Source organism: Phoca vitulina, unplaced genomic scaffold, assembly GCF_004348235.1.
Source record: "Phoca vitulina isolate PV1807 unplaced genomic scaffold, GSC_HSeal_1.0 scaffold1, whole genome shotgun sequence".
NCBI classification, from domain to species: domain Eukaryota; kingdom Metazoa; phylum Chordata; class Mammalia; order Carnivora; family Phocidae; genus Phoca; species Phoca vitulina.
In genome coordinates this window covers 57,508,877-57,528,247 of record NW_022589704.1, presented here as the reverse complement: position 1 = coordinate 57,528,247, position 19,371 = coordinate 57,508,877, and the positions used below count along the sequence as shown (strand labels likewise).

Genomic DNA, 19,371 nt, shown 5'->3' with positions numbered 1-19,371 from the left:
TCTGCCTTCTGCTCAGGTCATGATCGCAGAGCCCAGCATCGGGCTCCCTGCTGGTGGGAAGCCTGCTTCTCCCTCTCCCACTCCCCCGCTTGTGTTCCCTCTCTGGCTGTGTCTCTCTCTGTCAAATAAATAATAAAATCTTTTATTTTTTATTTTTTTTATTTTATTATGTTATGTTGATCACCATACATTACATCATTAGTTTTTGATGTAGTGTTCCATGATTCATTGTTTGTATATAACACCCAGTGCTCCATTCAGTACATGCCCTCTTTAATACCCATCACCAGGCTAACCCATCCCCCCACCCCGCTCCCCTCTAGAACCCTCAGTTTGTTTCTCAGAGTCCATAGTCTCTCATGGTTCGTCTCCCCCTCCGATTCCCCCCCTTCATTTTTCCCTTCTATTATCTTCTTTTTTTTTTTTTTTAACATATAATGTATTATTTGTTTCAGAGGTACAGGTCTGTAATTCATCAGTCTTAAACAATTCACAGTGCTCACCATAGCACATACCCTCCCCAGTGTCCATCACCTAGCCACCCCATCCCTCCCACCCCCCACCACTCCAGCAACCCTCGGTTTGTTTCCTGAGATTAAGAATCTCCTTCTCATATCAGGAGAAGGAAAGATGGCGGAGGAGTAGGGGACCCTATTTCAACTGGTCCCCGGAATTGAGCTGGATATCTACCAGACCACTCTGAGCACCCACGAAACCAGCCCGAGATGTAAGAAGATCTGGATCTCTACAAACAGAATATCGCAGGCGGTTGATTTTGAGGTACGAAGCGGGGAGCCCTGATTCCGCGGGCAGATATCGGAGGATAAACGGGAGTGGGAGGGAGCCTGGCCATGGGGATCCTACACCGCCGGTGAGCGACAGCCTCACCCGCTGTGGACGGGCACAGACTCGCAGACCGGTAGTGGCGGGGAAAGGACTCTAGGGCAGCCCTCGGGGCAGGAACCCGGAGTGGCGGGGTAGTGCCTGTGAACTGCAGCCCCGGGGACAGAAACCCGGAGGGCAGGGTTGCGCGTGCTTGAACTGGGAGCGGCTGGTGGTTTTAGAAGCACAAAGGGCAGAGACATGCCCTGACCTGGAGGCAGGACTGGGAGCGCTGTGGAGGGGCGCACAACCCAGGACGCTGCAGTTTATAGCAGCACGGACAGAAACAGAGATGGTGTGGCCTGGAGAGCTCACTGAAGAACAGACTGCGGTCTCTGCTCTGAGGCAGAGGGTTGGACACGGTCTCTTCTGCTCTGACTCACGGATGAGACGCGGAAAGCCGCCAGAGAACAAAAGCCCCAAAAACTGATTGCCGCTGAGCCCATCCCCCGCCACAGGGGGGCAGGGCAACTCTGCCCAAACAGGGTTGCCTGAGTAACAGTGCGGCAGGCCCCTCCCCCAGAAGACAGGCTGGGAAAACAATAGGCCAGCAACCCTAAGGTCCCAAGAAAACAGGTGCATCTTGCTTGGGTTCTGGTCAATAATTTGGACTCTATAAATTCCCTCAAACACCCATCAACAGAATGACTAGGAGGAGGAGCCCCCAAAATAGAAAAGACTCAGAGATCATGACTTATGCTGCAGATTTACAAATGGATGCAGATATAACCAAGATGTTGGAGATGGAATTCAGGCTAGCAATTGTGAAGACAATGGCTAGAATGGAGAAATCAATTAATGGCAACATAGAGTCTCTAAGGACAGAAATGAAAGCTGAATTGGCAGAACTTAAAAATGCTATCAGTGAGATCCAATCCAATCTAGATAATCTAACAGCTAGGGTAACTGAGGCAGAAGAACGAATAAGCGACCTGGAAGACAATATAATAGATAAAAAGAGAAAAGAGGAGGCCAGGGAAAAACAACTCAGAATCCATGAAAATAGAATCAGAGAATAAGGGACACCATGAAGCGTTCCAATGTCAGAATAATTGGAATCCCGGAGGGAGTGGAGAGAGAGAGAGGGCTAGAAGATGTATTTGAGCAAATCGTAGCTGAGAACTTCCCTAATCTGGGGAATGAAACAAACATTCGCGTCCTAGAGGCAGAGAGGACCCCTCCCAAGATCAAGGAAAACAGGCCAACACCCCGGCATGTAATAGTAAAACTTGCAAATCTTAGAACCAAGGAAACCATCTTAAGGGCAGTTAGGGGGAAGAGATTCCTTACGTACAGAGGGAGGAACATCAGAATAACGTCAGACCTATCCACAGAGACCTGGCAAGCCAGAAAGGCCTGGCAAGACATATCCAGGGTACTAAATGAGAAGAACATGCAGCCAAGAATACTTTATCCGGCAAGGCTTTCATTTAGAATGGATGGAGAGATGCAGAGCTTCCACGACTGGCAGAAACTGAAAGAATATGTGACCACTAAGCCGGCCCTGCAAGAAATATTAAGCGGGGTTCTATAAAAGGAGAAAGACCCCAAGAGTGATATACAACAGAAATTTACAGGGACAATCTATAAAAACAACGTCTTCACAGGCAACATGATGACAATTCATATCTTTCAATAATCACTCTCAACGTGAATGGCCTAAATGCTCCCATAAAATGGCACAGGGTTGCAGATTGGATAAAAAGACAGGACCCATCCATATGCTGTCTACAAGAGACTCATTTTGAACCTAAAGATGCATCCAGACTGAAAGTGAAGGGATGGAGATCCATCTTTCATGCCAGCGGACCTCAAAAGAAAGCTGGGGTAGCAATTCTTATATCAGACAAATGAGATTTTAAACTAAAGTCTGTAATTAGAGACACAGAAGGACACTATATCATTCTTAAAGGGTCTATCCAACAAGAAGATCTAACAATTGTAAATATCTATGCCCCCAACATGGGAGCAGCCATCTACATAAGCCAACTGTTAACCAAAATAAAGAGTCATATTGATAACAATACATTAATTGTAGGAGACCTCAATACTCCACTCTCAGCAATGGACAGATCATCTAAGCAGAAAATCAACAAGGAAACAAGAGCTTTGAATGATACATTGGACCAGATGGACCTCATAGATATTTACAGAACATTCCACCCTAAAACAACAGAATACTCATTCTTCTCGAGCACACATGGAACTTTCTCCAGAATAGAACACATACTGGGTGACAAATCAGGTCTCAACCGATACCAAAAGATTGAGATTATTCCCTGCATATTCTCAGACCACAATGCTTTAAAACTGGAACTCAATCACAAGAAAAAATTTGGCAGAAATTCAAACACTTGGAAGCTAAAGACCACTCTGCTCAAGAATGTTTGGGTCAACCAGGAAATCAAAAAAGAACGTAAACACTTCATGGAAATCAATGAGAACGAAAACACATCGGTCCAAAACCTATGGGATACTGCAAAGGCGGTCCTAAGGGGGAAATACATAGCCATCCAAGCCTCACTCAAAAAAATAGAAAAATCCCGAATTCACCAACTAACTCTACACCTTAAAGAACTAGAGAAAAAGCAACAAATGATGCCTAAGCCAAGCATTAGAAGAGAAATAATTAAAATTAAAGCAGAGATCAATGAATTAGAAACCAGAAACACAGTAGATCAGATCAACGAAACTAGAAGTTGGTTCTTTGAAAGAATTTTTTTTTTAAATGTTTTATTTATTTATTCATGAAAGTCAGAGAGAGAGAGAGAGGCAGAGGCAGAGGGAGAAGCAAGCTCCCCGCCTAGCAGGGAGCCCGATGCGGGACTCGATCCCAGAACCCTGGGATCATGACCTGAGCCGAAGGCAGACACTTAACCATCTGAGCCACCCAGGCGCCCCTCTTTGAAAGAATTAATAAGATTGATAAACCACGGGCCAGACTTATCCAAAAGAAAAGAGAAAGGACCCAAATTAATAAAATTATGAATGAAAGGGGAGAGATCACGACCAACACCAAGGAAATAGAAACAATTATTAGAAATTATTATCAACAACTATATGCCAATAAACTGAGCAATCTGGATGAAATGGAGGCCTTCCTGGAAACCTATAAGCTGCCAAGACTGAAACAGGAAGAAATTGACAACCTGAATAGGCCAATAACCAGTAACGAGATTGAAGCAGTGATCAAAAACCTCCCAAAAAACAAGAGTCCAGGGCCTGATGGATTCCCTGGGGAATTCTACCAAACATTCAAAGAAGAAATAATACCTATTCTACTGAAGCTGTTTCAAAAAATAGAAACAGAAGGAAAGCTTCCAAACTCATTCTATGAAGCCAGCATTACTTTAATCCCCAAACCAGGCAAAGACCCCATCAAAAAGGAGAATTTCAGACCAATATCCCTGATGAATATGGATTCCAAAATCCTCAACAAAATCCTAGCTATAGGATCCAATAATACATTAAAAGGATCATCCACCACGACCAAGTGGGATTTATCCCAATGTGATAGAACACATTAATAAGAGGAGGGAGAAGAACCATATGGTCCTCTCAATTGATGCAGAAAAAGCATTTGACAAAATACAACATCCTTTCCTGACTAAAACTCTTCAGAGTATAGGGATAGAGGGAACATTCCTCAAGTTCATAAAATCCATCTATGAAAAACCCACAGCGAATATCATCCTCAATGGGGAAAAGCTGAGAGTGTTTCCCTTAAGATCAGGAACACATCAAGGATGCCCACTCTCGCCACTATTGTTCAACAGAGTACTAGAAGTCCTAGCAACAGCAATCAGACAACAAAAAGAAATAAAAGGTATTCAAATTGGCAAAGAAGAAGTCAAACTCTCTCTTTTCGCAGACGACATGATACTTTATGTGGAAAACCCAAAAGACTCCACCCCCAAATTACTAGAACTCATCCAGCAATTCAGTAATGTGGCAGGATACAAAATCAATGCACAGAAATCAGTTGCTTTCTTATACACTAACAACGCAACTGTAGAAAGAGAAATTAGAGAAACGATTCCATTTACAATAGCACCAAAAACCATAAGATACCTCGGAATAAACCTAACCAAAGAGGTAAAGGATCTATACTCTAGGAACTACAGAACACTCATGAAAGAAATTGAAGAAGACACAAAAAGATGGAAAAATATTCCATGCTCATGGATCGGAAGAATAAACATTGTTAAAATGTCTGTGCTACCCAGAGCAATCTATACCTTCAATGCCATCCCGATCAAAATTCCAATGACATTTTTCAAAGTGCTGGAACAAACAATCCTAAAATTTGTATGGAATCAGAAAAGACCCCGAATTGCCAAGGAAATGTTGAAAAAGAAAAACAAAGCTGGGGGCATCACGTTGCCTGATTTCAAGCTATATTACAAAGCTGTGATCACCAAGACAGCATGGTACTGGCACAAAAACAGACAGTTGGACCCTCAACTCTATGGTCAAATAATCTTTGACAAAGCAGGAAAAAACATGCAATGGAAAAAAGACAGTCTCTTCAATAAATGGTGCTGGGAAAATTGGACAGCCACATGCAGAAGAATGAAACTCGACCATTCTCTAACACCATTCACAAAGATAAACTCAAAGTGGATGAAAGACCTCAATGTGAGACAGGAATCCATCCAAATCCTAGAGGAGAACATAGGCAATAACCTCTTTGACATCGCCCACAGCAACTTCTTTCAAGATACATCTCCAAAAGCTAGTGAAACAAAAGCAAAAATGAACTTTTGGGACTTCATCAAGATAAAAAGCTTCTGCTCAGCAAAGGAAACAGTCAACAAAACAAAGAGGCAACCCACAGAATGGGAGAAGATATTTGCAAATGACACTACAGATAAAGGACTGGTATCCAAGATCTATAAAGAACTTCTCAAACTCAACACCCAAAAAACAAATCATCAAGTCAAAAAGTGGGCAGAAGATATGAAAAGACACTCCTCTGAAGAAGACATACAAATGGCTAACAGACACATGAAAAAATGTTCATCATCATTAGCCATCAGGGAAATTCAAATTAAAACCACATTGAGATACCACCTTACACCAGTTAGAATGGCAAAAATGGACAGGGAAAGAAACAACAAATGTTGGAGAGGTTGTGGAGAAAGGGGAACCCTCTTACACTGTTGGTGGGAATGGAAGTTGGTACAGCCACTTTGGAAAACAGTGTGGAGGTTCCTCAAAAATTTAAAAATAGAGCTGCCCTATGACCCAGCAATTGCACTTCTGGGTATTTACCCCAAAGACACAGATGTAGTGAAAAGAAGGCCCATATGCACCCCAATGTTCATAGCAGCAATGTCCGCAATAGCCAAACTGTGGAAAGAGCCGAGATGCCCTTCAACAGATGAATGGATAAAGAAGATGTGGTCCCTCTATACAATGGAATATTACTCAGCCATCAGAAAGGATGAATACCCAACTTTTACATCAACATGGATGGGACTGGAGGAGATTATGCTAAGTGAAATAAGTCAAGCAGAGAAAGTCAATTATCATATGGTTTCACTTATTTGTGGAACATAAGGAATAGCATGGAGGACAGTAGGAGAAGGAAGGGAAAAATGGGGGGGGGGAATTGGAGGGAGAGATGAACCATGAGAGACTATGGACTCTGAGAAACAAACAGGGTTTTAGAGGGGAGGGGGGAGGGGAGATTGGTTAGCCCGGTGATGGGTATTAAGGAGGGCACGTACTGCATGGAGCACTGGGTGTTATACGAAAACAATGGATCGTGGATCACCACATCAAAAACTAATGATGTATTGTATGGTGACTAACACAACATAATAAAATTTAAAAAAAAAGAATTCCTCATATCAGTAATCTTTAAAAAAAATTTTTTTTTAAAAGTTCTCTCATAACAACCTTAATCTGTCTGATTTTGCTCTTGTCTAATACAGGGCTGCCATTACAAAAGAAAAGATTGTTGTCTCAAGTACTCAGTTAATTCCATGTTTGCCTTACATATGGTTCAGTGTTAGGTTCTCCCCAAATCATGAAGACCCTTGGCCAACCCCTATACCTCTTTTCTCTCTCTTAATATATGAGGAAACTAAGGGTAAGCAGTCCATTCATTTATCCAGGGACACATACTTGAATCTCATTTCTCTCCCTAGGGCCAACATGTTTTCTCTTTCTCCTCCCACACCACCCTAGACTCAACCAGCAGCATCTCTCACCTGACAACTGCAGTTAACTGTTTTCTACACCCATTTTTGTTCTTTATCTCCATTCACAGAGGTCACTGCAGCCCGAGTGATCTCTAAGGAATGTAAATCTAATCATGAATTGCCCTCTAAAACTTTTTAAGAAAATATTTTTTATAGCAAGTTTTAGATTTAGAGCAAAACTGAACAGAAAGTACAGAGTCCCACATACCTCCTGTCCACCTCCAACTTATCCCTCTATCAACATCCCACACTAGAATGGTACATTTCCTATAATTGATGAAGCTGTATTGGCATATCATTATCACCCCAAATCCATAGTCTACATTAGGGTTCACTCATTGTACCTTCTATGGGTTTGGACAAATGTATAATGATATGTATTAATGATCATGGTATCATACAGAGTAGATTCACTCCTCTAAATATCATCTGTTCTCCACCTATTCATCTCTCCCTCCCCCTAATCCCTGACAACTACTTATCTTTCTTACTGTCTCCATAGTTTTGCCTTTTCTAGAATATCATATAGTTGGGAATAATACAGTATTTAGCCTTTTCAGATTTGCTCTTTAACTTACTTAGTAATATGCATTTAAGTTTCCTCCATGTCTTTTCACGGCTTGAGAGCTCATTTCTTTTTAGTGCTGAATAATATTACATTGTCTGGATATCTTGGTTGCTGATATTCACTACTGAAGGACATCTTAGTTGCTTCCATGTTTTGGCAATTATGAATAAAGCTGCTATAAACATCTGTGTGCCGGTTTTTGTGTAGACATAAGTTTTCAGTTTATTTGGGGAAATACCCAGCAACATGAGTGCTGGATGGTATGGTAAGAGTATGTTTAGTTTTTAAGAAACTGCCACACTGTCTTCCAGAGTGACTACAATTTTGCATTCCACCAGCAATGAATGAGAGTTTCTGTTGCTTCACATCCTTGTCATTAGGTATTTGTTAGTGTTCTGGATTTTGGCCATCTCCTAGGTGTGTAGTAGTATCTCATTGTTTTAATTTGCTGATGACATATGATGCAGAGCATCTTTTCATATGCTTATTTGCCATCTATCTTCTTTGGTGACATATCTGTTCAGATCTTTTGCTCATTTTATTTATTTTTTATTTTTTTATTTTATTTTTTTAAAGATTTTATTTATTTTTTTGACAGAGACACAGTGAGAGAGGGAACACAAGCAGGGGGAGTGGGAGAGGGAGAAGCAGGCTTCCTGCGGAGCAGGTTGCCCAACGTGGGGCTTGATCCCAGGACCCTGGGATCACGACCTGAGCTGAAGGCAGATGCTTAACGACTGAGCCACCCAGGCACCCCTCTTTCACTCATTTTAAAAATCAGGTTGTTCATTTTCTTATTGTTGAGTCTAAAACTCTTAAAGAGTCATTGTAATAAGTCCCAGTCCTTAACAACTATCAACAAGATCCTGCTGGTCTTCCCCATCTATATCTTATTACAGTTTTGCCAATGTTTTTTTCTTTTTTTCGTAATCCCCTTCATCGATTTCACCCATCCCCCCATCTATCTCCCTTCTGGCAACCACCAGTTCTCTGTATTTAAGTCTGTTTTTTTCTTCTTCTTCTTTTTGGTGTTCATTTGTTTTGTTTCTTAAATTCTATGTATGAGTGAAATAATAACGGTATTTGTCTTTCTCTCATTGGCTTATTTCACTTAACCTTATACCCTCTGGGTCCATCCATGTTGGTGCAAATGGCAAGATGTCATTCTTTCTTATGGCTGAATAATATCCCATTGTATATGTACATACCACAACTTCTTTACCCATTCATCTATGGTTGGACACTTGGGTTGCTTCCACATTTTGGCTATTGTAAATAATGCTGCAATAAACAGAGGGGTGCATATATCTTTTTGAATTAGTGTTTTTGTTTTCTTTGGGTAAATACCCAGTTGTTGAATTACTGGATCCTATGGTAATTCTATTTTTAACTTTCGAAGGAACCTCCATACTGTTTTCTACAGTGCCTGCATCAATTTGCTTTCCCCTTTTTAAAAAGCTCTTCCTATGCTGCTCTTTCAAATCCTCGAATGTGCCCAGGTCTTTCACAACGGCTGTACCCCCTGCTTGCACCATTCATTTCATGTGCTCCTCTTTGTGTCAGCAGTTCCTTTCATCCTTTAGAATTTTGCTGAAACGTGAGTTCCTTAGGAAAGTCTTCCCCATACCACAGGGTCAAGTCTGTTGTTACAAACTCTCAGAACCACATGTGATCCTGATCAGAAGGGTAATTATATGTCTAACATCTGTCTTTCACAGTAATCTAGAAGCTTTATGAGGTTAGCAACCGTCTTTGTTCCCACCATTGTGAGCTCAGTATTCAACATTGGCACAAGCTAGATGCTCAATAAATGTTAAATGCGCATTCGAGTGGTGATGGAAATAACTTATACAGTCCTCTAAAGTTGAGCAAATTACCGAGACAATCTATCTGTGCTACTTGGTAACCTTTGTAAAGTCACAGGTCCAACTTGTTGCCTTTTTCCATATTCAAAATGGGAATAAATACCTCCCTAAATACAAGGATTATTATAAGGATATGTGAATTAATTAAGAAACAGTTTGGGAGACTTTGACTCTGTAAATCTGATATGGTATTTGGGTTTTGGTAATCATGTGGGTAATTAATGCCTTGTGGTATATCTTAGAAAATTTAAGGTTTTCTTAAATTTCATGTATTTCTTAAGTAAAAAATATAGTAGCTGAAATTAAGCTTTTGTTTTTTTTCTTTTTGGTTAACCCTTAAATGATGTGGTTTATTATTTACCATGGTGTAATAAACCCAGGGAATAGTTTAATAAATTGAGTACTTTAGAGAAAGCTAGTTTATTTGATCTTTGGTGAAAATATCAATTTATATATTAATCTTCAACCAAAAAACTTTTTATTTTTATTTTTATTCCAGTATAATTAACATACAGTTTTATATTAGTTTCAGGTGTACAATATAGGGATTCAACAATTCCATCTATTATTCAGTGCTTATCAAGATAAGTGTACTCTTAATCCCCTCACCTGTTTCACCCATCACTCTCCCCCAACCCCAATCTGTTTGTTCTCTGTATGTAACAGTTTCTCTTTTGGTTTCTTTTTTTTTCCTTTGTTTTGTTTCTTAAATTTCACATATGAGTGAAATCATATGGTATTTGTCTTTCTCTGACTGACTTATTTCACTTAGCATTATATTCTGTAGATCTATATTGTTGCAAATGGCAGGATTTCATTCTTTCTTATTGCTGAATAATATTCCATTGTGTGTGTGTATATATATATATATCACATCTTCTTTATCCATTCATCTAATGATGGACACTTGGTTATCTATTGCAAATAATGCTGTAATAAACATAGGGATGCATATATCCTTTCAAATTCATGTTTTTGTATTCTTTGGGTAAATACTCAGTAGTCCAATTCCTGGATCATGTGGTAGTTCTATTTTTAATTTTTTCTTCCTATTTTTAATTTTTTGAAGGACCTCCATACTGTTTTCCTCAGTGGCTACATCAGTTTGAGTTCTCACCAACAATGCATGAGGGTTCCTTTTTCTCCACATCCTCGCCAACACTTGTTGTTTCTTGTGTTTTAGATTTTAGCCATTCTGACAGGTGTGAGATGACATCTTATTGTGGTTTTGATTTGCATTTCCCTGCTGGTGAGTGATATTGTGCATCTTTTCATGTGCCTGTTGACCATCTATATGTCTTCTTTGGAGAAATGTCTGTTTGTGTCTTCTGCCCATTTTTTAATTGGATTATTTGGTTTTTGGTGTTAAGTTGTGTAAGTTCTTTATATATTTTGGATACTAACCCTTTTTAAGTTATGTCATTTGCAAATATCTTCTCACATTCAGTAGATTGTCTTTTAGTTTTGTTGATCAACCAAAAATTTTGTCCTAGAAATAATTATGCAGCCTAGAATTTTGGAAATTTAGTTCCTACTTGTAAAATTTGCCAAAAACAGATTCAACAGAGTGAATGTTTTCTCTTTTTAATTAATTACTTCAGGCTTTTCTCATACCAATCATAGAAATTTATCATCTCACCTTTTCCTGAAGAATGGTGATTACATTTCTGATCCTGAACTGTGTTTCCAACCATCAGACATCACTTGACTACCTACGACCAGTGGTCTAAAGTAATTTAATATTTTACGTCATATGAGAATTGAAGGGGCAAAAACTAAGAGCTATATCCTACATAGCAAACATAAAATAATAGTTTTACATTTTTCTTGCTTTTACAAACTTAATGTCATTAATCATTATTCTTAAAATTCCAAGCACACTCTACCTTATTCCAAAACTATTGAAGTTTAAACAAAAGCTGTTCAGGGAATTAATCAGAACAAAGAAATGAACAACTTACCATACTGAATATTAGCCTAAAAGGGTAATTTTTTTTTTTAAGTAGTCTCTATACCCAACGTAGGGCTTGAACTCATGACCCTGAGATCAAGAGTTGCATGCTCTACCAACTGAGCCAGCCAGGCACCTAAAAGGGGTAGATTTAAATCAAAATTCTATCAGGTAATTTTCTCAGCTGTGACCCTGCATATTAAATATTATGAAATGTGCAAAGGACTCTGTCATATTGAATCATTAAACAAAAAGTGCTTACTGAGTGCATAATTGAGCAAGGCCCTGTGCATATAGATCCCCATGCATAGAGTCACGAAGAATGGAACAATCTCAGGAGACCCATTTAACAAAACATTGAGGGGCGCCTGAGTGGCTCAGTCAGTTAAACGTCTGACTTTGGCTCAGGTCACGGTCTTAGGGTCCTGGGATTGAGCCCCACGTCGAGCTCCATGATGGGCTCCATGCTCAGTGGGGAGTCTCCTTGTCCCTCTGCCCCTCCCCCTGCTTGTGCTCTTTCTGTCTCTCTCTCAAAAAAATAAAATCTTAAAAAAAAAAAAATTGCAAATGTATAGAAAAGACCTCTGTGATGGCTTCTGCATTTTTCAGATTACTCAAAGAAAAGATGTTGGCAATGCAAGTTAAAATAGGTATTTTATTGAGAAACTTGCTTTGTCAGTGAGAGTAAAAGTTACAAATATTTTCATTTAACAAAATTAGCATATCCATAATCTTAAAAACATCCCTAAAAAGCCTTTGCTTATCTGAAACCTCAGATCAGTCAGATCCAGGGTTTTCTCTTAGTGTTTCCCATGGAAAAAGATGCTGCTCATTCCCTTCATGCAAATAACAGAACATGTGAAATATGACTTGTTCACAAAACAAATTCTCCAGTTTGAGTTGCCTGCATGCATGTGAATTAATATCTGTACTGCTGTCACTATAAAAGTCTCCTGGTATAACAGTGAGGGTTTATGCTTACTCCTGAGCATTCTGAGACTTATAATGTGGTCATATGAAAAAAAGGGTCTTGCCACAAGATAGTTCTGCTGAAAAAACATCCCCATTCCCTAATCATAACATAAAGTTGGTACAGGTTAATACTACACAATAAAGTATAATTTACTTGTTAAATACACCAGGCTTCCATGCAGATTTTTAAAAAAAATTACATATTTGTTGCATTAAAAGGGCAATGATTTAAATCTATAAATTATTTTCTAAATGGCTTTTACATGAGACATTAAAAGTATGAGAAAAATAAATACTTGAAACATGTTTTAAATAAGTTAAACCAGTACTGACACCTAACAAGTAGAGGTTCAAAGGTCATGTGAATAGATCTCTTTTTAATTTATTGAAGATAAAGCTTATCTGAGGGCAACACTGAATAATTTTCAAGTTTATAGATTTTTATACATGGATAGTTTAAAAAGACTAAATTCTAGATGTAAAAGTAGGATGTTAGGTTTAGAATTTTTAAATCTTGACTTGAACTATATAGATTTTTTTCTCTTTAACTACAGGGAATAAAGTGATAGGGCTATCCTTCTGCACTGTGATGCTTTGTGCAAACACCAGAATTGATATATGACAATAATTTTGTTGATAAAATTTAAACAAAACTGCTGAAATTATTTTTAGTACAAAAGTTAAAGATTAGACTTCTGTTGATGGATTTTGGAGATAATAATTATGGTGGTTCTTCTTCACCTCCTGTGGCACAGATTAGTATTTTGGATATAAAAATAAGAAAAGATGAACTTTAAAAAAATATTGCTTCTAGTTTTTAATGAGTACTATTTGTCAAGAAAACGGGAAAAACAGAATAAGAAGGCCTTTTATCAGAATCATTAAAATTCTTTTTCAGGAGGTGCTATCAATAAGTGCAAGGTTATCATAATTTAAGGTCCATTTCCTGCCAGCAGTATACCTGCCAAATTTGGCAATTTAAAGCAATAGTACATTGGATGTTGACTTTGAAATTATAGCAAACAGATGTGGGGAGCAATGTTTTAAAATGTTGGCATAACTAGTTTATAGTAATTATTATATTTATTATCAGAACTTTAAATTTTGACTTGGTTTTCTCTTTTTCCTAAGTCAGTTTCCTGTGTGTTTTCCATAGACATGAAATCACAAAATGTTCGCATGGGGTGGGAACACATCTCACCAAATTTTACAGAAGAGGCAACTGAGGCTCAGAGAGATTATGATTTGCCCAAGGTCACACAGCTAATAAGAAACAGATCTGGGGCTAGAATATGGCCCAGGGTTGTCTCCTTCATAATTTAGGTCTTAGGGGATGGGGATGAATGTTCAATCTCTTTATATGTTTCCTGTGGGGGTGTGTTTGCATTAATAGCAGGAGGACTCTGTTCAGGGCTCTTTTGAAGAAATCTATAAAACAAGTACTCGTCCCGAAATTCATACTCGTTGGTAATATGTTGGATGACTCCCCCTTGCACCAGTCTATCTCCATATATCACAGCTTCCCCGCGGTCGGAGGCAAGGCCGACTTCAATGAGCCAGTTCACCAGGTCACAGCCACAGAAGGTCCCGACAGATGTCTTTGCACCACACCTGTATGTCAAAGGAATGATTCACCCATATGTTCTGTAAACCTGGTATCAGCACTGCATGATAGAGGACAAGCAAGGAAAAACAGGAGACAGGGAAACACAGCATGATAGTTAAAAGTGTGGCAGGAATGAAACTATTCTGAATATAAAGGGTTTGTTAACTCACCTGACCCTAGAAAGATCCACCAGAAAAAAATAAAATATGCCAATAATGCTTGTGAAAACAGAAACATGTAAAAAAAAAAATGACCTAAGTAAATGCATCTACGAAGAAGCATTCTTTTTATAGTAGCTGGTCTTTTATGATCAGATCCATTCTGTAGACAGCTGAAGAGTGTTCATTTTATAAGTTATACTCTTAGGTATAATAAGTAACTAAATTGTCTCAGGAACATTTAATAATATTTTTTACAAGCTCTTAAGAAGTGACTATTTTTACTAAACTACTCAAATCAAACGTCATTATTTTCTGTTTATCACAGTGCCCACAAACAGTCTTTCTTCTTGCCTTCAGCAGCAAGACATGCTTACTGATACGCTTGTCAAGAATTTGCATTAGGAAGTAAGGAAGGAATAAGTGTGATCTGTCTTGCTACAAATGTAAGGTCTTTAAAGTGTACTTTGATGATGAATCTATTTCTTGATTATTTAAAATCTGTCTTGCTAATGCAAATGTGGGGTACCTCACGTATGAACAAATAAATAAGGGGAAGGGAAATGTTAAAGAACCAATTCAATGAATTCTGTAGGTTTTCATACAAATATGTAAGAGACAACATGAATCTGTCCACAAGCATTAGTCAAGCTGTAAAACCTGAAGTGCTTGACAACAGGAAACAGCGGATGAAAATCAAGATGAAATGAGAAATAGGTGACAAACATTTTAGACCATTTAACCACCAAGGAGTATAGCGTTTCATAGAAAAATTAGAAAAGAGGTTAATATACATGAAAAATCTTCTCAAGTACATAAATCAAAATATTTTAACACCAGTATTTTGCTTAGTAATAAGATATCTTAATTTATGCTTTGCCATGCAAACATCACTTTGAAAAAAAGCCTGAATATTACCACCTCTGTCTGATCCTTCTCCCTGCTTGTTGATTTTTAACTTATAGCCTAACAAACACCTTGTAATCCCAGACACCAACTGAATAGCACTTGCTTCCTGATGACTGACCAGGAAGCTCCAAGCGCAGTGCATGGAACTGCACAGAATGCAGAGAATGTGCCGTCAGACAGGACGCACAGCAGCACCATCAGCCAGTGTCCGCTCAGCTAGAAGCAAGAGCCATGCTTCTGACAGTGGGCAGTCACGGGGGGCCTTTCTGAAGTGGAGTGCCCTTTCTTCCTTTAAGAAAAACGATTGTAAATTGTTGGAACTAGCCACAGATGGAACTTTGAAGTAATTCTGTTTGGCTCTTTAAGGGTAAGAAACTAACTTTTCTTCATAGTTTACCATTTCCAGAAACTGAGCTTGGACCATCATATAGATTTTGCTATCCACTTCAAAGACATGCTATCTAACTTCAAATAAGAGGAAAACAAAGGTTTAGAGAATCGAACTGGCCTGACGTCACATAGCTGGTAAGTGGCAGATTCGGGACCTGGCCTCTGGTATCAGTGCGCAACCAGTGAGTCCCCTTTCCACTAGCTATACCAGGCCTCCTTTTGGGTATAATAAAATATACTGGCATAATAGGTTAAATATATCACCCTGAATGGTAATCTTCACAAATTTTTAAATACGTAGTTATACACATAAACATATTTGGTTATGTTGTGTTTTTTTCCTCTTTTATGACAACCAAAAATCATGGCACTTTAATTCATTTCCTGCTGCATCCTCCATACTTTGAGGATTAGAAGAATAAATATGATGTCATAGACTGAAGATTAGGACTTGAAGGGAAAAATAAGCAGCCGAATTAATTAAAATACAAATTTCATTTCATTTTTTTGACAATGTCATTAATAATATGAAATAACATACCACTAGGAGATGGAGAATAGAAAGCCACTTCTAAATCCAGTGTATCCCATAGCTTTGTGAGACACTAATGGCCAACATGAAGTGAATGTTAATATTTCACGACATCTTGGTTCATTCTAAATTAGTTTTCACACTTTATATGGAAATCGGCAGTTATATAACATTTAGAAAGCGTAAAAATCTTATATATTCTGTTTCTTAAACTATAAACTGACCCATAGCTATTTTCACTTTTACATGTAAACATGCTATTGAAAATAACAACCATGTAGTTAGTTAAAACCACATTACTTAGCCTGTTACAAACCAAAATTAATCATCTAAAATATAATTATCTGGAATTTGTACTTACCTTCTTTCCTTGACAATGTTTCGGATGCAGAGGTCACGGTGATAATGGATAAATTGCTGACAGGTCATTTTTATTTCCTCAGGAACAGGAGAACCCCTGTTTTCTGCTGTCTCTTTATTATTCCATAGGAATTCAAGTCTAAAAACCAAAATTTATGGAGGCCACTTTTAAGGAAATGAAAGCACTGGAGAAAACCCCTTCTTGCTTATCACCCCATCAACATGGCTCTTTCAAAGCTAACATCTACAACATCCAGATCTCATTAGTCTCTGAGGCAAAGACATAACCTGCACTTGGTTTCCTGGTCCAAGCAGGTAGGGTGGGGGTGAGGTGAGGCAGGGTGGGAGACTTGAGACTTGAACATTTTATAAACCCTCCTGACATATTTGATCCATTTCAGTTTCTGCCAATAAATGAAGTTCTTTTCTTATTCTACATTCTACTGTTTTAAGTTGCAAAAATTACTTACAGAGATCAAGTATTTTATTTAATCATTTTCCAATTTCAGTACCAAAGAGACAAATACTAGGATCTGGAATACAGCACATTTCTGTTTCTGTCACCTCGGACAATAGATCTGTTGACTATTTTACCTGATCAACATTATGAAGCTGTTAACTAAGTTCAATGACTTTCCTATTACACTTTTCCTCCTTAATGAAATGATTATGACCCTAGCAACTACATCTTAATAATGTGATGATGTTAATGATGACAAAAAAGAAGAAGGAGAAGAAAGAAGAGTGACCATATACTGGGTACTTTTTATATAGTTGGTTGGATAAATTCCACTCGTACTTCTAATTTCTACTAATTTTGACTTTGAAAACAAATGAGGATATACAAAGACTTGTGCCCCCCTTTCCTGCCACTCCCAAGTTGGAGAATTCCCACTTCATTATTATATTCACACTATCATTGTTATTATAAAGAAATTCCCAATCGGAATCTAAAGAAACTCTTCACCAAGCAAATAAAAAACAAAAGTTTAGCAGGAAGAGAATTTAAGTTTTCTATAAATTGTCAGTTTGATAGAAAGAGAAATCCTATTGTCAAAGGAGAACCTACATTGTCAAATATAGACCTTTGGGGGCACACCATCTATTATTTCCATTTCTAAATACACTTCCAAGTTTCATTTTACTTTATGTAGTTAATGGCATAGGTAGAAGTCAGCATCCATCAATTCTTGTTAAAATGCAAATGACAATGTTGGATTAATAAGAGTTCTTCCAATATTTTCTCTGCAGTTATTTACAACAGATATGTGAATCAACATATAACCTTTCTGCAGTGTTTAATTTACCCTTTCTGTAGTCTCCTAGCAGTTACTAAAGGTTTAAAAATATCAGTATCTTAATAGAATGGCCTTGTCATTACCTTTACAGATACAGATTTATTTCAAAACTAAATTTACCTTCTTTTGAAAGGCAGAATGATTAAATGTTTGTCCAATCCAAAGATGCCAAAGGAAATAAATCCCTATGGAAGAAGAAAAGTTATAGTTATGAATTCAACACTAGAACGTTAAGACTGGGAAGTTATGGAAGTCACCATATTTAGTGCTGAGGGAAGCAAATCCATAGTGATTAGAGCAATATTGTAAGGCAGGCCCTCTAAAGTTTAATGCCTGGAGGCAGTTATGATACTTGGCTGCCTCTTTCCAGTCACCTATCTTACGAATTATGTTGGATAACCGGTTTAAATAAGTACTGAGCGACCACATCTTCATGCTAGCTTACTGAAGAAAAATGGAAATATTTAAAAGTTTTATGTCGGGGTGCCTGAGTGGCTCAGGCGTTAAGCATCTGCCTTCAGCTCAGGTCATGATCCCAGGGTCCTGGGATCGAGCCCCGCACTGGGCTCCCTGCTCAGCGGGAAGCCTGCTTCTCCCTCTCCCACTCCCCCTGCTGGTGTTCCCTCTCTTGCTGTGTCTCTGTCAAATAAATAAATAAATAAATCTTAAACAAAAAAATAAAAGTTTTATGTCTTTTTTTCCTCTTTTTAAAAAAGAAAATAAATTAGCTCCTATTGTGCTTAGGTATTTATTATTTTTCTGTTAACACTTGAGAAATGATAGAATTATATAGTATCTGGTTATAATGAAATAACTGAACAAACTTTATGTGAAATGAAGTTGGCTAGGTGCTTAGGGAAAGGCTTTGAAGGATTTGGGGGTGATGAAGCAAAATGGCACCGGAAGTCAGCCACAGATCAGGACAATTGGGACTGCTTGGAGAGGCAGGAGCCTGGGAGCTGCCATTTGTCAGACACAGTGGGATAAGGATCTAAGTGCAAGTTGGTGGGAGGTGGGATGGAGAATGTAATATATTGCACGAAGGATCTACCTTTCTTCACCCCCAAACTTCAAACAACCAAAAAGGAATGATCTTACTACAACACCTATATAGGATGTGGTGGTGGTGGTGTGTGGGGGTGTATATCTCTCTCCTTTGAAACACTTGGGCCATTAGCCGTGGGGGCATCATTTCAAATGCAACATTCCTGGCATTAGCTTCTTTGTGAAGCCTTCTCAGTGCCAGTCTTGGGGTGACTCCGCCTGGAGTGGCTTTCCTGAATACAAAATGCTGAGTGAGACTATGAGTTTTCAACCTAGTATTTTATAGGTCTTGGGTACAGAATCAGATCTTAAATAGAATCACAAAGTGAGGTGAGCATCAAGTAGCTTGGGATACTCAAGTCTATCTGTAATAAACTGAATGGGTCACTTATCTATCTGGACAGAGTCATTTTGCTCCCACAATAATGGCAAAACAAACTGGAAATATTTCAAGAAATTAATGTTAGGGGTGCCTGGGTGGCTCAGTCATTAAGCGTCTGCCTTCGGCTCAGGTCATGATCCCAGGGTCCTGGGATCGAGCCCTGCATCGGGCTCCCTGCTCAGCGGGAAGCCTGCTTCTCCCTCTCCCACTCCCCCTGCTTGTGTTCCCTCTCTCACTATCTCTCT

At 38.6% G+C, this 19,371-nt stretch overlaps 1 protein-coding gene across 2 annotated transcripts in view; it reads right to left on the bottom strand.

Annotated features, from left to right (window-relative positions):
- Positions 1–12,110: 12,110 nt before the first annotated feature.
- The window catches only part of GPR155 (G protein-coupled receptor 155), a 43,150-nt gene continuing 35,889 nt past the window's right edge, over positions 12,111–19,371 (bottom strand). The window contains exons 14-16 of one of the 2 annotated variants that reach the window (XM_032407792.1): positions 17,821–17,885; positions 16,404–16,541; positions 12,111–14,058 (exon numbers count right to left, since the gene is read on the bottom strand). In XM_032407792.1, coding sequence (XP_032263683.1) covers positions 13,767–14,058; positions 16,404–16,541; positions 17,821–17,885 — 495 coding nt within the window. In that variant the 3' untranslated portion in view covers positions 12,111–13,766. Of the gene's footprint in view, positions 14,112–16,403; positions 16,542–17,820; positions 17,886–19,371 lie in introns of both variants that reach the window. The other variant, XM_032407800.1, reaches the window with a different exon arrangement.